This window comes from Melospiza georgiana, chromosome 4 (assembly GCF_028018845.1).
Source record: "Melospiza georgiana isolate bMelGeo1 chromosome 4, bMelGeo1.pri, whole genome shotgun sequence".
NCBI classification, from domain to species: Eukaryota; Metazoa; Chordata; class Aves; order Passeriformes; family Passerellidae; genus Melospiza; species Melospiza georgiana.
The window spans coordinates 65,587,431-65,610,129 of NC_080433.1; the positions used below are offsets into that span (position 1 = coordinate 65,587,431).

Sequence of the window (22,699 nt, forward strand, 5' to 3'; positions counted from 1 at the left end):
AGGTTATTGAGCATTTGCTGGAGCACATCTCATCTCCCACTAGGTGACATTTCAAACCTCAGCAGGAAGCATTTACAGTGTCTATAACAGGAATGGAGACAGCTAGCCAGAAAAGTCTCAACTAAATGTGAAATATGGCTAAATTCCTTTATATTACTAAGTGCACAGCATACAACAAGTGCTACACTGAGCAACTGCAACAAATTCCCATAGTAAGTGTACTTAGAAAGTCTGTATAGCATGTAAAACATTTTAATTCTGGCATACTCTTGTGAGCTTAACTTTGCAAAAGCAGTAAAGTTCATTTAATCTGATGGTTGTGTGGTTTTGTGTGAATAATTAGTAGAAATTTGTTGTCAACTTATTGTGAAAATCCCATACCTTCTCAATGATTTCTCATGGTCATCGCCTCATAGCATTGATTCCTTCTTCCTCACAGTATAGACAACAAACTGCAATTCTCTCCTCTCCCAGCTAACCCACTCTTTTGTAGCACTCATCCTTATTGGACACAGCTGTGGCCTGTTAAGGGCAGCCTGTTCCTAATCTTTGGTGATTGGTACAGCTGCAACTCCTCAGGGGTGAGACTGCCTTCTGCACTATTCTCTTACATTCTATCCCTTCACAGAATTATTTTTTTTTAATCACCAAGACTTTACATTTGTAGTGAACACTTTTACAGTTTGGGATGATTTTCCTTCATCAGACCCAGTATGGCTCAAGCTGCTCTCTTCCTGTTGGTGTAGGCAAAGCCTGCCCAGCCATGGAAATAACCCATTAGAAGGTTTAATCTGCCAGCACCTTTCATTCAGATTGTGTCCCAGGGCAGTCAGTGCTCCCCCAGCCCTGAGAGCCTGATCATGGCCCATGGTGAGCACTGGTGCCTCACAGGCTCAGCCCTGAGGTGCTGAGCACCCCCTGCCACGGCCCCACCTGTGGGCATGCTCCTCACTGCACAGCCGGCCTAGAGCAACACCAAGAGCAGGAGAACAGGCCTGTGTGGCTTTCAGACAAGCCAACAGCAGCAGCAAACCCCTGCAATGGCACTGCTGGTTACAGCAATACAGAGGCAATCCAACCCGAGCAGAGAAACTGGGCTCAGCCCTGCCAGCAGACACCATGCCAGCTGTGACTGTCACATCCCAGCATACCTCAGCTAGCAGAACTGTCAGTGGATAATAGAACATTCTAGATGAACAGCGCCAGTGAGGGCTGCCAGGGAGGTCCCCCCAGCCCTCCATGTGTTTGCTGTGCCCACTGCTCCTGACCAACCCCTGCAGTACTGCGAGCTCATGCCCCAAGCAGCTCCAGCTGCTGGGATTCAGACTGAGGGAGAGGGAAGACTACAGAGAAATGCTTGATTAGGAGCAGCCATGTCCCTTGGACCAGCCTGCCATCACCTCTGTGTGGTGGTGTTCACAGGGGTCCCAGGATGAGGGAAGAGAGGAGAATGTTGACTCCATGTTTCAGAAGGCTTGATTTATTATTTTATGATCTATATTATATTAAAACTATACTAAAAGAACCGAAGAAAGGATTTCATCAGCAGGCTAGCTAAGAATAGAGGAGGACTGATAACAAAGGCTTGTGACTGACCAAGACAGTCTGGACAGCTGGACTGTGATTGGCCATTAATTAGAAACAACCACATGAGACCAATCCCAGATGCACCTGTTGCATTCCACAGCAGCAGATAACCATTGTTTACATTTTGTTCCTGAGGCCTCTCAGCTTCTCAGGAGAAAAAATCCTAAGGAAAGGATTTTCCATAAAGCACGTCTGTGACACCCCTGCCCACCCAAAGAAGGCTGTGCAGTGACAGTGACAGAGTGCAGTGCCAGCCCTGACCCTGGGCAGTTCCTACAGCAGCTCCAGGTTTCACTGGCTCTGTGTTACAGGGGGATGGGATAGCCTGGCACAGGCTGACTGCAACCCATGACAACCATCCTGAGAAGTTCAGTACCAGGTAGGAAGCCTGCCAGATTGTGAGGCCATTGTGATTTTCCACTTTGCAACCACTTTCTACTGCAGCATTGCATCTCAGTGTGTCCTAAGATATTGGTTTTTTTAGATGAGGCCAGAAGAAAGGGAACACTAACTGATGCTCTCTCCTGGCAGTTTCATGCCTTTCTTCTGTTCTGCCTCTGGCTCTATCTTCCTTGCCCTGTTTTATCCTGCTTTTTTCCCACTATTTGTTGTCCTGTTTTGAACCACAGAATAGTTGAATTTGGAAAGGACATGCAGAAGTATCTGGTCCAAGCCTCTGGTCAAAAAAGGTCATTTACAGCTGGTTGGCCAGGCCCATAGTCAGATGTCCTTTGAGTATCTCCAGGGACAGAGACTCCACAAGATGGAGACTCCTGGGCAGCCTGTGGCAGTGGTCAGTCACCCTCTCAGTGAGAAGGTGATTCCTTGATATTCAGAGGGAAGCTCCTGTGTCTCAGTTTGTGCCCATTGCCTCTGGTTCTGTCAGTGGGCCCTGCTGAGAAGAGCCTGGCTTTGTTCTCTGTGCCCTCCCTTCAGGTGTCTGTATAACCTGATGAGATCCCCCTGAGCCTTCTCTTCTCCAGGTGAACAGTCCCAGCTCACTCAGCCTTTCCTTACAGCAGAGGTGCTCCAGCCCCTCTGCCATCTCCAGGCCCCTCTCTGGGCTGTCTCCAGCACATCCCTGTCTCTCCTGTGCAGGGGAGTGCAGAACTGGACCTGGCACTCCAGGTTTGGGCTCCCCAGTGCTGAGCAGAGGGGCAGGATGTCCCTGACAATCTCCTCCTGGGAATACTTTGCCTGGGAGGACACCAACAGCTCACTTTGCACTGCACAATACCAGGGGAGCAACACTGCAGGGCTCACCTGAGAAGAGATGTCCCATTGAAAGGGCTCTCACAGCCAAGCTCCTACCAATGAATTTGCAAGGGCAACTACTTCTGTATTTTAGAAAAATGCCACCTTGAGGCTGAACAAACCATCTGATGTTACAGCCTATGAAAAAGGCAAGGACTTTCTGAGAGAGCCTTGCCTCAATCCTTGAAATAGGTGGATATGTGGATTTTTGAATGAGTTAGAGATGGGATTTTTGAGGTTTTCAGATGTTGTGATTTATTTTTCTTATCTTCTACATAGGTAGGAAGGGTGAGTTTGGTTTACATCTTTATTGTATGTCTCAGAAGGTCACAAGACTACAGGTGGAGATCATGGATTAGGACAGGAAGCAATCTTGGCTGTAGAACAGTAAAACACAGATACAGGGCAATATGCCTTCAGCAACCCAAATATAAACACATCTCTGACATCTGCAGGTTTATACAGCATGCAGTTGGGTGAGAAAGCAAAGAAAGAACATGAAAATTTCCTCCTCCAAACAAGACCAAATGTTTCCCTTCACCCCCTTTCCCAAGAAGCAGCCCATTAGCAGCCAGTGATGTCCACCCATGAGAAGTGCAGCACCCCAGCACCCCAGCACTTTGCCCCATGCCCACCCCAGGACTATTCCCTGTCCCAGCCTGTGCTGACAGCATGCTCTGTTGATTAAAAATTTCAGCATAAGACAATTTTGACAACCTTTTTCATCAGTGACAGTGGCAGCTGTGGGAATGCTTTTACTTCTAAGTCTCTCAGCCTCCTCATAGTTCAGAAAATATGTCATTTTCTCTGCTGTGGGTGGAAATGGAGATCAGCACTTTCTAATGTTAGAGCAGTGCTCTCTGCATGAGTAGCAGAGTCCCAATGTTTCACCCACAGTCTGCAAAACTGCAAAACTTCAAGGGCGCCCTGCATTTCTCTAACATGACATGCAGAAGGTGCAACGAACCATAGAGGCAGCAGCTAAGGGTGATGCTGCACACTCCAGTAGGAATGGTTAGAGATATTCCCAGAGGAATTTTTTCACCTGAAAATATGTGTTGGGCCCCCGAGGACAATGAAATCATCAAAATGGCATTTATAGCTGAAGGTCAGGTCAGGAATTATGGAATCATCAAGGCTGGAAGAGACCTTTTAGACCATCACATCCAACTGTCAGCCCAGTACTACCCCTGTACCCCTAAGCCACTGTCTCAGGTTTTGGCTTGATAATTGCTGCCCTGAGATGTGTGAAAGGTCTCTGTTTCAGCCTGCACGTCCGAGGAACGAGTCAGAGCTCTTCAGTTTTCGGTCTTGAAGTTGTTTATTAATTCTTATCTATAAAATTCTCTTTCTGCCCAGCCGAGATCTGCTCTGCAGGGCAGCCACAGGCACTCTGACCGCCCCTGAGGTGATGTTGTCTTTTTATACTATAAACTACATATATCATATTTACACTTAATTCCCAGTACCTATCACCTATCTTAGACATTGCACTTCTATTCTAAACCAGTCCCCAAGGGCCAACATCACACCAGAAGATGGAGACCAAGAAGAAGAAGAATGAAGACTAGACACGCCCAAGTTCCTCCATCTTGTCCCCATAACCCCCATACCAAAAATCCTAAAATCTCCATTTTCAGCCTGTGATCACTTTGTTATTATACTATTCAAACTTCTGTGACTTTCAGGTCCTCATACAAAGCTGGTAATTTGTTCCAGGGGTCACAATCAAATCCCCAGGTGCTCTGGGCTGTGTGCCAGCGTCTCCGAGCCCCCCGGTGGGTCCTCAGCAACTCTGGACACCCAGAGGGACGCACTGAGCTCTGACACTACTGAGCTGCTCAGGAGCAGCAGGGTGGTAGTGGGGTTTTTGGCTCTGCAGAGCCCTGTGAAACCATTGCTGTGGCATGGCTGATGGTGGGATTTGACCCCAAAACTGCTCTCTGGAAATCATCCTGTGTGGCTCTTGTTTCTCTGAGGGCTGTGAGAACCCTGTCTGTGGGTACAGGGAAATCAGCCTGGCAGCAGAGATGGCGTTGGAGCACGTGCCTGACGGCCCCGTGAGCTCCCATTGCCCCAGCCTCTGCAACCAGGGGTAATTTCTGTCCTTTTTCCTGACTGAACAAGTGTTCAGGCTAGAATACCTGAAGATAAGGCTGTTTTGGGGTGTGCCAGATAGAGCAGAAAATTACTCCTGGCTGTAACCAAGCAGGAAAGAGGGTCTCTGGTATCCTCCCACAGCCACTGTGGTGCTGCCAGTGAGGCTGCTGTGTGCTGAGGGTTCCAGTCACTGCAAATAAGCTTCACCAATTTTACTTAAAAAGCAGAATTTGGACTGCTTCCCAGATTATAATTACCTATATATAAATATAATTATAATTACACTACCTAAGAGAGACCTCAGAGCACAAAGTTGACAAGTGATGACAACTAAATTCATTAAGAGTGCAAATGCTCTTCCTCTCCTTTATGAAACAACACTGAGTGATCTCTGAAGAAATCCAGCAGCCAGAGACACAGTCTGTTAATAAGTGGTGAGCCTGGTGAAAGCTGCTGGAGAGGCAGGACAAGGAACCCTAGTGCTCAGTAGCAGCAGAGCAGCAGAAATAGAACAGCTAAGACACTAGATTTTGAAAATGCGACGTGTTTCATACATTTGGAGTGAAATCTGTCATTCAGCTTGTTTAAACTGGGAAGTAAATCAGGGCAGGGGCCATTTTCCATCACAGAGGCCACAGGTATGGCATGGCTTGCTCCCAGAGAGCAGCCAGCCCTTTCACCTGTCCCAGCACACTCAGGGCAGCTCTGCCCAAGTTTCTCACAGGGCACAGTCCCAAGGCTGGCACGGGCTGCCCAGGGAGGGGAGCTGGCACAGGCAAAGCCCAGCCTGGGAGCCCAGCAGCAGAGCAGTGCACACAGCCCCGACCCCTCTGGATGCCTGCACATGGACATGGTGCCTCTGTGCACCCAGCCCAGAGCCAGGGAGAGCCTGAACTGAGGCCAGCACAGTGTTAGTGAGGCTTTTTAAAGTGGTTTTTCAAACGCTTCTTATTTTTCCACATTCAGAATTGCCAAGCCTCAGGGATGCCAATGAATGCTCACAAATATGTTACAAAATGCATCTGTGAGAAAAAATTACTATTCTTGGGTCTCCTGGGAAAAGATGAAAAGAGGTTATGGTGCAGAGTGTGCTTCCAGGCCAGGACTAGAAACCAAGACTCTGTTTTTCCTTTGAATTCTAGGTATGAAATAAAACAAAGAAAATGGGGGACATAACAATAGCCATAATATCTCACATGGAAATCCTGTGGTGATTAGGAGAGGTGCTAAATGCTGACTTCACCTTCTCCTGCTGAAACAGCCACAAAGCTGTAATCCCCACCACTGTCTGAGCAACCTGCTATGCTGACTTCATATTCCCACATTAAGCATTTCAGTTAATATTTTTATTTTTCCAACAAGGCAACTAATTCCCTGCCTGCAAGTGTTTCATTAGAGCTGAGTGTTTCCTCCCCTAAGAGGCTGAAATCCCTTGTCTCTGAATGTAATTGAACTTCTAGAAAATGAACAGGTTAAACCAAAGTCACAGTGTCCTTTCTTTCACTCCACCTCCATGCCCATCCACCAGAAGCTCTTTGAATACTCCTTGATAAGTTGTTGAAAGAAATTTCCTCCATTCTTTTCTTCTGCAAATGTTGCTGTGTCCGACAAGCCCATGGCAAGCTCATGAGAAACAGATACAGGAAAGGAGCGAAGCAGGAAGGGGGCTGGGTGTGTAGATGCTACAAAAATAACCAAATAACCCAGCACTGTTTAATCTAATGGCATCAGATCTAACCAGCTTCTGGAGAACAATCTCTTGGTGCTGAGCAAGTAGGCAATATAATGGCAGATGATGCTTGATGCTGATAAAGACAAAATAACAGAGATTGGAGGAAAAAGCCTAATCCTGTCTCTGTGTAAACCATAAAAAGTTCAGAAAATGTTAGTTCACTCCAATAGAAAAATAGACCCTAGAAAACAGTATTTCAATATGATATGGGTGTCTAAATATTAGAGAGAGCTGAAGGAAATACTAGGGGAGAAATCGGAGCAGTCTGGATTCTAACATCACATTGCAAGCATCCACGTGTAGGTACTGAGGAGCAGCTGCTGATGGTGGTTCTTGTAGCACCACCAGGAACTGCTCCCTGGTGACCACATCAGGGTGTTTGTAACGTGTTGTTGGACTTCAGTCCCAAACCCATCACTCAGTCAAGCTAGAATGCCTACCAAGATGGCATTTCCCTTTTATACTCTGTTCTTATTAATTAGTGCCCTAATCCCCCCATCAAGCAACAGGAGCTGGCAAACCCAGCAAATCTGTCCTACTGCACCTTTATTTTGATGAGCTGACTTTCCTCAAGCAAACTTTCCTCAAACTCTTGGCCAAAGCCACAAGAGCTGACTTTTAAATCTGTTTGTACATCATAAGGTGAGACCCTGTGAGAAAGAAAGGGAAAATCCTGCAAAACCAACAATAAAAGGTAATTTCCAAGGGTTTGTTTTTCACTCAGTACCTCAGTTAATGTACAGGTGAGATATGCAAAGTACAGAAAAACACATCAATGTGCAGATTTGGGCTTTCCCCTCTGTTTGTTTACTTGAATTAGTCTCACATTTTATTTACTCGTTTGTTACAGTATGTGGTACAGAGCTTGTTATTATGTAGAACTATTTTTCTGATGCATTAATCTCCATATCACTTCCTTCATAAGTAACAATCAAGCCTTATTCAGCTTTCATTTGTTCTTGGCCACTGTGCAATTTTTGAACATGAAATTTGCTTTTCTATTGGTTTATTTGTCATTTTGCATGTTGTAACTAGTGGAGCCTTTAGCTAAAGTGGGGAGGGAGAAAATACCCAAACCAATTTAGAGTGAGGAAACTCACAGGCAGTGTTTGAGTTGGGTGGGGCTGAGCTCCTTAGGGTAAATTATAAATGGATGGTATGAAGTCTAAAGAAATAAACAAGTTCCAACACTGAATCGCTGCTGTATCCACTGAGGATTTTGAAAGAGGCAACTGTGTGATTGGCTGCAACAAACACCAAGAGAACTCAAAATTGTTTCTACCCTTTCTGAAAAGAAAAGCTGCATACAGCCAAGAAGCCTTAAACATAATTCCTGCAATGAGGATCCCAGCATTTTGAAATCCATTCTTGGCTTTAAGAAGAATGAATGTTAGCAATAAAAGTATTTTCTGGAACACTTCCAAACCTGTGTGGTTCCTGCAATAGGGGAAGGATCAAATTTCACCATATGGAGCTTGAACCCGTTCTTCTATTCCTAAAATGAACTCAGATTCAATGTGGAAACATAAATTGCTTTTGCTCATTTGACCATTCTTGGGCTGGACATGGAACAGATTTGCATGGGGACTGCAAGTCCAAATGCTTGCTCACAGAGGAATATCTCACGCTTTCTTTCTGTAGTGATTGGAGAAATAGTCTAAAATCCTGGGTTTATTCAACTTAAACTCACTACAGTGATCCTGTCAGCTCCTGTCCTCAGACTACTTTGCACCCTGTGGCAGGATGAGGTCTCCTGGAGGAGCTGTGAGCAGACACAGATCCTCTCTGTGTGCCTCTGTGCACAGATCCTCTCTGTGGTGTCCTGTGTGCACAGATCCTCTCTGTGGTGCCTCTGTGCAGAGAGAGATCCTCTCTGGGGTGTCTCTGTGCAGAGATCCTCTCTGGGGTGTCTCTGTGCACAGATCCTCTCTGGGGTGTCTCTGTGCACAGATCCTCTCTGTGGTGTCCTGTGTGCACAGATCCTCTCTGGGGTGTCTCTGTGCACAGATCCTCTCTGCAGTGCCCTGTCCCAGAGATCCTCTCTGGGGTGTCTCTGTGCACAGATCCTCTCTGTGGTGTCCTGTGTGCACAGATCCTCTCTGTGGTGCCTCTCTGCACAGATCCTCTCTGTGGTGTCTCTGTGCACAGATCCTCTCTGGGGTATCTCTCTGCACAGATCCTTTCTGTGGTGTCTCTGTGCACAGATCCTCTCTGGTGCCTCTGTGCACAGATCCTCTCTGTGGTGTCCTGTGTGCACAGATCCTCTCTGGGGTGCCTTCTCTGCACAGATCCTCTCTGGGGTGTCTCTGTGCACAGATCCTCTCTGTGGTGTCTCTGTGCACAGATCCTCTCTGGGGTGCCCTGTCCCAGAGATCCTCTCTGGGGTGTCTCTGTGCACAGATCCTCTCTGTGGTGTCTCTGTGCACAGATCCTCTCTGGGGTATCTCTCTGCACAGATCCTTTCTGTGGTGTCTCTGTGCACAGATCCTCTCTGGTGCCTCTGTGCACAGATCCTCTCTGGGGTGTCTCTGTGCACAGATCCTCTCTGTGGTGTCTCTGTGCACAGATCCTCTCTGGGGTGTCTCTCTGCACAGATCCTCTCTGGTGTGCCCTGTCCCAAAGGGCCGGGGCTGACTCAGCCAGTGACAGACCAGGGTTCCCCCCTCCTCCTGCCACAGACACGGGGAACCTTCAACACCGGGCAATTCCTCTTTTCTGCCCTTTCATTTTTTATCGGGCTCTGTCTGGAATCACAGAAGATTGCTCTCTGCTGATGTGCAGTCCCAGACCATGGAGACACCCATCTGTGAGGGTAGGATGTAACAGCAGCCAGCACAGGTAGTCTAAAAACCAGTGAGCTATTTGTTATTTGGGTTGGTTTGGTTTTTTTCATGTCTAATAAGCTGCTAGTTTATTTGAAAGAACGGGTAATAAATAATATTCCTCTCCAAAATCCATTATTCACTTGTAATGTGTGGCACAAAACATCCAGTTTCTTTCAAGTTGCTGTAAAATTGTAAGGTTGTGGAATAAATTGTGGTTAAAGGCTGTTTTATTACTACCTGTTGTGGTTTCTTAGATTATTTTCTCAAAGTGTTACTTTAGCAGGAATAGATCATTGGTACATTTGTGAAGTGAATAAATGCAGTTATGAAGATGTGATACATATATCAGTTTATGTTAACACTATGTATATAGAGATCTCATACGAGATATAGGTTGTGTTGCATGGATAGCTAAATTTGAGGATAAATTTTCTTCTTCCCTCAAGCAAGAGTTTAGATGATAAAACCCCTGGTTTGGAGGGGTGGGGTACACACTGCACATCACTTTTTTGCAATATGCTTCAGCAATCTGATGCCAAAAAACTTTTCACCACTTTTGTTCTTTTAAAAAAATAGGGAAAAAAGGGAACTATTTTAACACAGCATTACTGAATGTGAATTTTTAAGTCTTTCCTCAAACTACTGGTGGGCTTAGAAAAGCTCCATCTCCTTCTATAGAACCACCTCTTCCACAGGGACGGATTTACACTGAATCACTTTATTCCCAACCTCAAAAATACTATTGGATCTAGATGCAGGCAGCCCCACTCTGCACAAGCATTCCTCTGGGCTACAGTCCCAATTAAAGAATGATTCTTGATCTCTCCCCTGGTCTTGTAAACTTCATGTTTTAGGAAAATCCCTTACAGTTTAACTACTATTTTTTTTAAAGCTGAATTAAGCTGGGTAACAATTATGCCCTTCTTTATATATATATTTCTCTGATTTTTTTTTTAATTCACTTTGGAAAGAAACTTGAAATATTTCACTCCTCCTAGACAAGTTGAAACAGAGCTTTATTTTTAGCTGGGAAATGAATATGTCATCAATTGGTACTAAGGAAACAAAGGGTCAAGGAAAACCTCTCCCACTTGCATTTTTTATGAACGTTGCTCATCATGGTGATGTCAGTGCCATTTCTTCTATAGGAAAAGGACAGCTCATATGAGAAAATCTGCAAAATTAGACACAAAGAAAGTATCTTGTTTTCTTTGGAGGATCAGCCTTCACTAAAAACCTGCCAGCTAAAACAAGAGAGATGTGTAATTCTGTTTTTGTTCCCCACCTTGAGTTGCCTTTACCAAACGTTCTGTTTCACTGCTGCCTTCTCTGGCTCTTCTGGACCCACAGAACAGCAGCAGGGACAGATCCACCTCTGGTCTAACAGCGACCCCTGTTCCCATACAGAGCACTCTGGGAGCAGGCATGAGTCATTTATTTCACCACTCCAAAGTCAGTTGAGCTGCCAGAGTGTTAAACCATTCTTTTTGCTAGAGCAGTGAGTCAGTTGTAACAATTGTATTCACCATTTTGGGTTTGAAATCCATTTTAATGGCAAGATAATCTGACAAATGGTGTAATGCATGCAAGGAGCAATAAGGATAATACATTTAATCACAAAACAGCGAAACATTATTTCAACAAGATGAAATTGACTGGAAACAGAAGGCAGGTCATACAAATAGGGAAAAGATGGAGGATTTTATGTAATCATACACAAAATTGGTTTATACAGAAGATATTACAGTATCTTCCCAAGTCACAATAGCCTTTTATTGCAATAAGAAAAGAAAAAAGTTTAAACTGTCTTTTCTTACAAATCTAGTTTGTCTTGAAATATCTACTTGGATCTCATTTTTGAAGAGCCAAGAAAAGATATTATTTCCTATCAAGAGGTTATTTTTCCAAATTGTGGGCATTGAGCATAGCAGCAATAAAATGAAGAAGGAAGCAAGAAAAGTATGGACTTAAACTAAAGTTTCCTTATGCAAATTCCAAGTTAATATTGATTAACCCAGCTACCAAGTGAGTTGCTTTGTTTCTGGACCAGGTCACTGCATCCACTCCAACTCAATAAATGAATGGAAGGTTAAGTTTAAATTTTTAAACTTTCTTTTCATGAGCAATCATTTTAATCAGAAGACATGCAAAGCCAAGTAAGCTTCTAAATTCCATTAAAAAAAAAAAAATCTCAAATTGAGTAAAGCTGAAGCAGCAAAACATCTTCCAAAACAACAATTTAACAATTTAAAAAGCGGTTGTCCTCCTGACAGACATACTGGCAATTATCCAAGTGGTTTGTTTTTCTTTCTTTCTTTCTTTCTTTCTTTCTTTCTTTCTTTCTTTCTTTCTTTCTTTCTTTCTTTCTTTCTTTCTTTCTTTCTTTCTTTCTTTCTTTCTTTCTTTCTTTCTTTCTTTCTTTCTTTCTTCCTTCCTTCCTTCCTTCCTTCCTTCCTTCCTTCCTTCCTTCCTTCCTTCCGACACTTCCTTCCTTCCTTCCTTGCGACACTTCCTTCCTTCCTTCCTTCCGACACTTCCTTCCTTCCTTCCTTCCTTCCTTCCTTCCTTCCTTCCTTCCTTCCTTCCTTCCTTCCTTCCTTCCGACACTTCCTTCCTTCCTTCCTTCCTTCCTTCCTTCCTTCCGACACTTCCTTCCGACACTTCCTTCCTTCCTTCCTTCCTTCCTTCCTTCCTTCCTTCCTTCCTTCCTTCCTTCCTTCCTTCCTTCCTTCCTTCCTTCCTTCCTTCCTTCCTTCCTTCCTTCCGACACTTCCTTCCGACACTTCCTTCCTTCCTTCCTTCCTTCCTTCCTTCCTTCCTTCCTTCCTTCCTTCCTTCCTTCCTTCCTTCCTTCCTTCCTTCCTTCCTTCCTTCCGACACTTCCTTCCGACACTTCCTTCCGACACTTCCTTCCGACACTTCCTTCCTTCCTTCTGACACTTCCTTCCTTCCTTCCTTCCTTCCTTCCTTCCTTCCTTCCTTCCTTCCTTCCTTCCTTCCTTCCTTCCTTCCTTCCTTCCTTCCTTCCTTCCTTCCGACACTTCCTTCCTTCCTTCCGACACTTCCTTCCTTCCTTCCTTCCTTCCGACACTTCCTTCCTTCCTTCCGACACTTCCTTCCTTCCTTCCGACACTTCCTTCCTTCCTTCCTTCCGACACTTCCTTCCTTCCGACACTTCCTTCCTTCCTTCCTTCCTTCCTTCCTTCCTTCCTTCCTTCCTTCCTTCCGACACTTCCTTCCGACACTTCCTTCCTTCCTTCCTTCCTTCCTTCCTTCCTTCCTTCCTTCCTTCCTTCCTTCCTTCCTTCCTTCCTTCCTTCCTTCCTTCCTTCCTTCCTTCCTTCCTTCCTTCCTTCCTTCCTTCCTTCCTTCCTTCCGACACTTCCTTCCGACACTTCCTTCCGACACTTCCTTCCTTCCTTCCGACACTTCCTTCCTTCCTTCCTTCCTTCCTTCCTTCCTTCCTTCCTTCCTTCCTTCCTTCCTTCCTTCCTTCCTTCCTTCCTTCCTTCCTTCCTTCCTTCCTTCCTTCCGACACTTCCTTCCGACACTTCCTTCCTTCCTTCCTTCCGACACTTCCTTCCTTCCTTCCTTCCTTCCTTCCTTCCTTCCTTCCTTCCTTCCTTCCTTCCTTCCTTCCTTCCTTCCTTCCTTCCTTCCTTCCTTCCTTCCTTCCTTCCGACACTTCCTTCCTTCCTTCCTTCCTTCCTTCCTTCCTTCCTTCCTTCCTTCCTTCCTTCCTTCCTTCCTTCCTTCCTTCCTTCCTTCCTTCCTTCCTTCCTTCCTTCCTTCCTTCCTTCCTTCCTTCCTTCCTTCCTTCCTTCCTTTCCTTGCAATAATGCATTTCATGGAATGAAACCCACTGAAAGAATCTGTTTTATTCACAGTATTCATATAAGTGCTGAAGTGCCTGAACCGCCCGTGACAGATCGCTCTGAAAGTTGCCTCCCAGCTCCTACCAGTACCAAACTTTTGCAAAATCCCAGTCGGCAACTTCGGGCTGCTCGTTATTCACCACCCCGTGTCTTCATCCTGCGTGAGGCTCCTGTACGCGGGATCTCTGTAGATCGGCCTCGGTCCTTGCCGGCGGCGGCGAGCACGGCGGGCAGGGCGAACACGGCGGGCGGCTCTCCGGCATTCCCGCATTCCCGCATCCCCGCATTCCCCATCCCCGCATTCCCGCCTTCCCGCATCCCGCCCCGCGCCCTTCCCGCCGCCCCCACCAGGGGCCACTGCAGCCGCGGGGATGCGGCCGCAGCTCGGGCGCGTCGCTCAGGCGGCCGCACCGCTAAGGGAAAAGTAGCGCGACGTACAGTAATCAGCATAAATTCGTAGAATTGACATTATTATCACCGGAGCGACATTTTCATGGGGAGTTGAGCTTTGCTTCTTCCCACAGAAGTTTGCGTTCTGTTTATTATTATTTGCGATTGCCCCAAAGAAATCTTTAACTCAGGGCTCCAGATCCCGCCGGCTGCTCTGTGTTTCAGAGCAAGGCGTGAGCACGGCAGCAGATCTTGCGCCGGGATACTGGCAGCCCCCCTTGGGCCCCCACATGATGCTCATCTTGCCCTGGAAAGTAGTTTCACTTTATTTTTCCCCCTCCATAGCGAGAATTTAATAAACCGAATTTAAATGAATCTCTGTTTAACTTTGTCCTGGACGACGGACTGAGACGACAGGTGGCTGCTGCGTGGGGAAGCGGCCGAGAGTGGCCTCCCGCGGAGCTCGTTCCACGCGGGGCAGCAGCGGAGCCGCCGCAGCGGGCGCTGCCCGAGCGCGCCCGGCCCCGCCGGGACACGGCAGCATCCCCGGCCGCCGAGGGGCGCCGGGCGGCGGAGCGGCAGCCCCGCGGGGCTGAGCTCGGCCCGGCCCCCGCCGCCGCCGCCCGGGAGGGGCCGGGCGGGGCCGGCAGCAAACCCCGCCCCGGGCAGCGCCCGCCGCGCTCCAGCCTGCGCTGCTCAGCGGAGCCGAGCCGAGCCGGGCCGGGCCGGGAGGCTGGAGCGGGACGGGACGGGACAGGACGGGACGGACGAGGCGCGGCGGCTCTGCCGTGTCGCGCAGCCACGCGGGACCGCGCCGCCCGTGGGCCGGCCCCGCCGCGGGGGGGACCTCGGTATTTGATTTTCTTTCTTCTTTTTGGCGAAGGAGAGAAGCAGCAGGTTTATGCTAATCGCCCTCTGGGGAGCGGCGGCGGGAGGAGGAGGAGAGGAGCCATTTTGAACTCACTTCAAAGTTTAAGGTGGAAAAGTTGGAGCTCTCCAGCCTGCTGCCCGCGGACCGGGACGGGGCGCGGGGCTTGAGGCCGGCGGTGCCCGGGAGGCGAGGGCGGTGGTGGGGCCGGGCCGGCGGCTGATGGATGCGGGCGGGCGGGCAGCCCGGCGGGTGGATGGATTGTGCAGCAGCCCGCTGCCCGGCCCCGCTGCCCGCTGAGCTCCGGAGATGCCGCGGCTGCTGTCCGCCGCCGCCTGCGTGTCCTGGGCCGCGCTGCTCTGCGCCCTGGCTTCGGCAGCCGGCCGGGACCCGCGGCCGCCCCGCGCCGCCCCGCTCCTCCACCTGCCCGCGGGGGCCCCGCGCCGCCCCGCCGCTGCCGCCGCCGCCGCCGAGCCGCCGGCGCTGCCGCCCGCCGGGCGCCTGAGGGCTGCGGGCACCGCGCCGCGCCGCGCTCCGCCCGCCGAGCCCCGCGGGCCCCGTGCTGGCGGCCCCTGCCCGCGGCGAGCCCGGCACCGGGCGGGCGCCGAGCCCCGCGGAGCCGCCGCCGGCTGCGACCCGCTGCCGGGCACCGAGGGCGGCGGGCGGCGGGCAGCGCGGCGGGCGCGGAGCCTCAACAGCCCCCCGCAGTTCCAGCTGCCCAGCTACCAGGTCTCCATCCCCGAGAACGAACCCGCCGGCACGGCGGTCATCGTGCTGCGGGCCCAGGACCCTGACGAGGGGGAAGCCGGCCGGCTGGCGTACTCCATGGAGGCGCTCTTTGACGAACGCTCCAACGACTACTTCACCATCGACGCCGAGACGGGCAGCGTGGTCACTGCCCGCAGCCTTGACCGGGAGACGAAGGACACCCACGTGCTGAAGGTTACCGCCTCCGACCACGGTTCCCCACGCCGCCGTTCGGCCACCACCTATCTGACAGTGACTGTGAGTGACACCAACGACCACGAGCCGGTGTTTGAGCAGCCCGAGTACCGGGAGAGCATCCGGGAGAACCTGGAGGTGGGTTATGAGGTGCTGACTATCCGTGCCACTGATGGTGATGCCCCAGCCAACGCCAACATGCTGTACCGGCTGCTGGAGCCGGGAGCTGGGGACGGAGTCTTTGAGATTGACCCGCGTTCCGGGGTTGTGAGGACCCGGGCTTCCGTGGACCGTGAGGAGGTCTCCGAGTACCACCTGGTGGTGGAAGCCAACGACCAGGGCAAGGATCCGGGCCCACGCAGTGCCACAGCTATGGTGCACATCACCGTAGAGGATGAGAATGACAACTACCCTCAGTTCAGTGAGAAGCGCTACCTGGTCCAGGTGCCAGAGGATGCCCCCGTGAACAGCCAGATACTGCAGGTGCAGGCCACAGACCGGGACCGGGGCAGCAATGCCCAGGTGCACTACAGCATCGTGAGTGGCAACCTGAAAGGCCAGTTCTACATTCACTCTTTCTCTGGCGCCATCGACCTCATCAACCCTCTGGATTACGAGACTATTCGGGAGTACACGCTCCGGATCAAAGCCCAGGATGGGGGCAGACCTCCTTTGATCAACTCCAGTGGTATGGTGTCAGTGCAGGTTGTGGACGTGAATGACAATGCCCCCATCTTTGTGAGCACTCCCTTCCAGGCCACGGTGCTGGAGAATGTTCCTCTGGGCTACTCGGTGCTGCACATCCAGGCTGTGGATGCTGACTCTGGAGAGAATGCCCGCCTGGAGTACAAACTCATAGAGATGGCACCATCCACTGGAGGTGCCCCTGTAGCAGGTGACTCTGGGTTCCCTTTTCAAATCAACAACAGCACGGGGTGGATCACTGTGGCTGCAGAGCTGGACCGAGAGACTGTGGAAAACTATCACTTTGGGGTGGAGGCCAGGGACCACGGCGTGCCGGTCATGACCTCCTCAGCCAGCGTGTCCATCACTGTCCTGGACGTGAACGACAACAACCCCACCTTCACAGAGAAGGTGTATCACCTCAGACTGAACGAGGATGCGGCTGTGGGCAGCAGTGTCCTGACCCTGACAGCAGTGGACAGGGATGTTAACAGTGTTGTGACTTACCAGATTACCAGTGGCAACACCAGGAACCGTTTTGCCATCACCAGTCAGAGTGGAGGAGGGCTGATCACGCTGGCCTTGCCCCTGGATTACAAGCAAGAAAGGCAGTATGTGCTCACGGTCACTGCCTCTGATGGCACTCGCTTTGACACCGTCCAGGTCTTCATCAATGTCACAGATGCCAACACACACCGCCCGGTCTTCCAGAGCTCCCACTACACAGTGAGCGTCAGTGAGGACAAGCCCATTGGCACCTCTATTGTCACCATCAGTGCCACTGATGAGGACACGGGGGAGAACGCAAGAATCACTTATATTTTGGATGATAACATCCCCCAGTTCCGCATTGACCCTGATACAGGCACCATCACCACCCTGATGGAGCTGGACTATGAGGACCAGGCCTCCTACACGTTGGCCATTACAGCCCACGACAATGGTATCCCCCAGAAGTCGGACACGACGTATGTTGAGATTCTCATCCTGGATGCCAACGACAACGCACCCCGCTTCCTGCGCGACCGCTACCAGGGCTCGGTGTTTGAGGATGTGCCGCTCTCCACCAGTGTCCTGCAGCTGTCTGCCACTGACCGTGACTCAGGCCTCAATGGCCGTCTCCTCTACACGTTCCAGGGGGGTGACGATGGAGATGGGGACTTCTACATTGAGCCCACCTCCGGAGTGATACGCACGCTGCGTAAGCTGGACCGCGAGAACGTGGCTGTCTACAGCCTGCGGGCTTTTGCTGTGGACAGGGGCAGCCCGCCCCTGAAAGCCTCTGTGGACATCCAGGTGACCGTGCTGGACATTAATGACAACCCCCCAGTGTTTGAGAAGGATGAATTTGATATCTTTGTGGAGGAGAACAGCCCCGTGGGCTCTATTGTGGCACGCATCAGCGCAGCTGATCCCGACGAGGGGACCAACGCACAGATCATGTACCAGATTGTAGAGGGGAACATCCCTGAGGTTTTCCAACTAGACTTGCTCAACGGAGACCTCACAGCCCTAATGGACCTGGATTATGAGAGCCGGACAGAGTATGTTATTGTGGTGCAGGCCACTTCAGCGCCTCTCGTGAGCCGAGCAACTGTGCACATCCGCCTGCTGGACCAGAACGATAATCCCCCCGTGCTGCAGGACTTCCAGATCCTCTTCAATAACTACGTGACCAACAAGTCCAACAGCTTTCCCTCGGGCGTCATTGGCAAGATCCCAGCTCATGATCCCGATGTGTCAGATAGCCTGGCCTACACTTTTGTCCAAGGCAATGAGTTAAACTTGCTCCTTTTGGACTCTGTCACTGGGGAACTCAAACTCAGTCGTGATCTGGACAACAACAGACCCCTGGAAGCCCTTATGAAAGTGTCAGTTTCAGGTAAGCACGCATTTGAGTGCATGATTTTGTTTGTCAGACCAGTATGGGGGCACGGGCAGAAATAACACACTTGCAGTTTAGAGTGTAGCTCTTGGTTTCCTGAAGCAGAAATTGATCTGTGAAATTTTTGGAGAGGGACCACAAAAATCTATCAAGTCTGTGTGCTGTGGCTTGAAGTGGTGCTTTGAAGTTATTTAGTAAATGTGGATCACAAGGATAAATAAATATGAGTGTGCATGGAAGGGAGCATACTCCCTCAACTGAGGTGGTGCTGAGGCTGGAGCTTTTCTGATGTGGTTCCATAAAGGTAGTAAATGATGTAACTTGCAAAGGTAGTAAATGATGTAACTTGCAAAGATGCAGGGAATGCACAGGTGTCTGTAATGCTGTTTCCCTTCCCTCTTTATTTTTCTGTAAAAAAAAAAGTTGAGATTTGATATCTGCCTTTTCAGCAGCAAAACATGTTCACTCCCTTCTGGGTACCCAGAGCTTTGGCTGGTAGTCCCTCAGACCTCAGCCCAGGGCTGGTGTGGCCCAGGTGTGTGTTCTGCTGTGTTTGCACTGCTGGCCTGCACTCCTGTGGGACATGGCAGCCCTGAAAGCAGTGAGCTATGGCTGTGTGGTAGCTGTGTGACATGGATAATGGCACTGGAGCTGCTTTAGTGGCACTAGGGGCAGATACTGGCCCAGTGCAGCCCCCAAATCATGGGGAGGGAGAGACTGGGAGAGGGAGGGATGCTGTGCATTAACTTCATTGGAGAACTTGTGTCTCTGTGTGTGTCCAATATGTACTTTTATTTGAGCACAAACACGCTCTTGGGATTCTTTTTCTGCTCAGTTGCCTGTTTATCATGGAATTACTTTTTATGCCTCTAATTGTGACATCAATCGTGCAGTGAGTAATTTCCTCTTCAGGTGCCACTCTATAAAGTTTACTGTGGACCTGATCCCATATTTCTGTTGACTTTCAAAGGTTTAGCCAGATAATTTTCTTGCTGCCTCTCTTTGCAGATTAAAAGTAAGATTTGTGTTATTTTTGTTTTAAAAAAAGGCTCAAAGTACTAGGTATGTAAAATCACACATGGGGAGATTTTTAGAAAAATAATAATCAATCTGTGGCATAATCCCAGCAGCAATTGTTTTGCTGTAAAAGTGGCCACAGTGTGCAGCAAGGCCTCAGAAAAGTGAGCCACACTCTCCCTTGTGTTTGGAGGCTTGAGGTTCTTTTTTCTTCAGAAAAATGAAAGTGACATTAACTGAGCTGACTGGTTTTTGTGCAGTGTATCCCCTGAAAAGCCACTCCTGGTTCTTCCAAAATGCTAGGGTGCAGCTTATGCGGTAAGGTAAATGCTGTTCCCATGTCCTGTGAGGACTAGCAGGAAAAACAGACAGTAGGCTTGTGACCTTAAAGAAAAACATTTGGATTAAGGTGCAGATGATTGCACGGTCACTGTCTGTTTGAACCAGTAGCTCTTTATCTGGTAGCAGAAGATAAGCACTCATCTTGGAGCACAAAGCTTGGAAGAGTTGTTAGGCTGGGTGAAGAGCACGGGTTTCAGTGTAGAAAAATAGCTGACATGGGTGATTCCTTTCTCAGTGTAACGATTTACACGGTTTAAGTGGGTGAAGTCTCAGGCAGGAGTGAAGACTTGTTTTCTTATGCAGGACATTGATTATTCCAGCATCCTTTTCATGTTTTGTGAAGGTGTGAACTTTGAAACTGTGCTGTGATGTTCATCAGAATGGACTGTCTGTTGCGTGTCTTGAGATACTTGAAATGCTTACGTTTTTTATGGCTAGGATTTTAAAATAATTTTAACGAGCACTGAACTACATTTGACATTTATTTGGAGAAGTTGGCTGTGTGGAAATTGGAAGGGCAGTTTGTCGTGTGATTAGCCCATGAAAGTCTCACCTGCCTGGTTTCTCTGATTTATCTGATGAAGTTCAAAAAAGAAGAGAGACAGAGAAGAAGCTCAGACAGAGGTACTCCCCGGGGTTATCTCTAAGTGTTGCGTAACACCTGCAAATCATCTGCTAAAATGAGCTGCCAGTTAACTGGGAAAAACGCGTCTGTGGAGTAGCCATTAACCTCTCAACCCAGACAAGCACGGAGTCCTCGCTGCTCGCAGCTGCTCTTGGGTCAGGGCAGGACTGGAACTCCTTATGAACTTGGGGATTTGATCTCTGTACGAGTCGGAAATAACAGTGCTGCTATAAAAATCTTATTTCTGTCCAGCAATGTGTTGTGCAGCAGAGGCATGTGAGTGTGTGCAGTGCTAGCCAGGAGCCTGCTACTCACGGAGTTACTGTGAGGCGCTGATACGTGGCTAAACGCAGCACTCTTTCATTTCACTTGGGGATTATTCAAATAAGCATGGTAATTTTTGCTTACTCCTTAGAAACAAAATGTAAGAATCATGAAGAGCAAGCAAATGGAGCTAAGAGGCTTCACAGAGCTGTCAGAAGTTTCATGTCATCGCTGTCAGAGCTCTGTGGGGTGGTGAGCGGTGGGGCAGGCTCTGCCCTCGTTGGAGTACCCGTGGGCTGTGCCCCCCAGCCAGGCAGGAACCAAGCCAGGCCGAGGAGGGACGAGTGTGGGCGGTGTGGATATTAGCATGGCGCTTTGGACTGGGGAGGAGCGTTTGAAGCCTGTCTCTTTTGAAGTGAATCTCTCTGGGTGTCCCTCTGCCTGTGCCTGTTGTGCAGGGCTGTCTGAGTGAACAAACCGGACCCCTTTTGCATGCACCTCTTCCAGACGTGCTCCAGGGGTCCCTTAAAAGGCACATTCTCCTTTTTCTAGTGTACCTTCAAGGCTTTCCTACAGAAAGGCAGAGCTTTAGCTTTATGTTCCCATGTCTGCACATTGTGTTGTTGTTTTAACATCTGGGGTAAAATCTGGACTCAGCTGAAATCCTGCCCCTACTTTCCAGGAGGGACAGAATTTTACTCTGACCTTCTGAAACAGGTGGTCAAGAGCTGATCAGTCTGTGATTTCTTGGTTTTACTAATTGACAGGATGGTTAAATATGATTATTTTTTGTCCACAGCAATGTCCATCGTAATGCTAAAATGGGATTTATTTGGTCCAAAATGGGTTAAACATTGTTGAAGTCACGTTCATTAAACATTATATTGCAGTTCTTGCTGGGGCAGCGGGAGGGGGAAGGCTGGTCTGAGCATCAGCTTTTCACAAACGTTACACAAGTTTGCTGGGTATCGCATTGCAAACACTGCTGGCACCTGCTTGGCTGTGTTGCCACAAGTAGTCCCACTTATCATCAGCGACAGCTCAGTGGGATACAATGGATGTGTGTGCAAACTCCTCTGGGAACCCAGCCTAAATCAGCAGGGCAGACAAAACCCAAACTGGCTGGATGCTGCCGCTTTCGAGTGGTCCAGATAAATGTGAAATATCATTATGGAACAGACAATGTACAATTCTGGGAAGGTGTTGCACCTCAGGCAGTGAGGGATAGACACCCAGGCATTTCTGAGGACTGTGCAAGCTCAAGTATCATCTTTTACATTTCTTTAGCTTTAAATATCCAGTGGCATTCAGTGAGGTTATTGACTATCAGCAAATAGAAATTAACATAGAGCTCATTTGTGTTACAATCAGCTTTGGGAATTTTTACTCAGGGCTTCATAAAGAATCTTCATTATTATTGTAATTTTAAAGTCATTATTGCTAATGATCCTTAATCTCCAGGTCTGTGCCTTCTCCATACAGATACAGATGCTGCAATACTTTGGTGCAGCCCTTCTCAGAAAGGTGAGGCCACAGCTGTGCCTGAGATAGAAAATATTGGGGTGTTACTGGTGTGTGGCAAGATTTGGGATTAAAGGGAAAAAGGAAATTTCAGCAAAAAGGTGTCCTTGTAAGTACAGGGACACCTGTGGGCACGGAGGGTGAGCAGGGTGTGACCTCTCAGGATGTGCAGGGCAGCACCAGGGCACAGCCCAGCCTCATGTCCCCACCTTTGGGCAGCTGGGGCCTTCTGAGCTTTGGGGGCAGGTCTGCAGGGCTGCTGCTTCTGGCTGCCACCAAGGACAGGCTTCCAGGGGCAGCAAGGGACACTGAGCACCCAGGCTGCTTTCCATGGCCCCCCTTCCAGGGAAACGTTGCTGCAGGCAGCTGCTGTGGGGATCCCTGTGGGCTGTACAGGTAGGAGAGGATGGAGATGGAGGGGTGGAGAGTCCTCCCCTTGGAGCAGGAGATGTGCTGGGGCCTGTTCTGTGCCTGCAGGGCATCCCAGGCACCTTGGGCTCCTGCACTTCCCTGTGCATCCATCCCACTGCAGAGCAAGGGGAGGAAGCAGCAGGGCAGAGGCTGCCGAGGCGGGGGAGGCAGTGGTGAGGGACACCTTTAGGAAGATGGCATGGAACCACAGGCTGCAGGATTGCATCCCAGTCCTTGTCTGGTGTGTTTGGTGGGACTGAAGTGAAGGATGATTGATAACAGCCAGTAGAGGTGACTTTGAACATTTCCATTTCTTTTCCTGAAACAGCAAATCAAGAACAGTGATCATCAATTAAAGCTAGGGTAGCTCCTGGATC

General features: G+C 49.2%; 1 protein-coding gene across 1 annotated transcript in view; it reads left to right on the forward strand.

Moving 5' to 3' along the window:
- The first annotated feature begins 14,940 nt into the window (after positions 1–14,940).
- CELSR1 (cadherin EGF LAG seven-pass G-type receptor 1) overlaps positions 14,941–22,699 on the forward strand; it is a 166,324-nt gene continuing 158,565 nt past the window's right edge. The window contains exons 1-2 of the mRNA XM_058023300.1: positions 14,941–15,060; positions 15,106–18,139. Of these exons, the coding sequence (XP_057879283.1) occupies positions 14,941–15,060; positions 15,106–18,139 (3,154 nt within the window). The remainder of the gene's footprint in view (positions 15,061–15,105; positions 18,140–22,699) is intronic.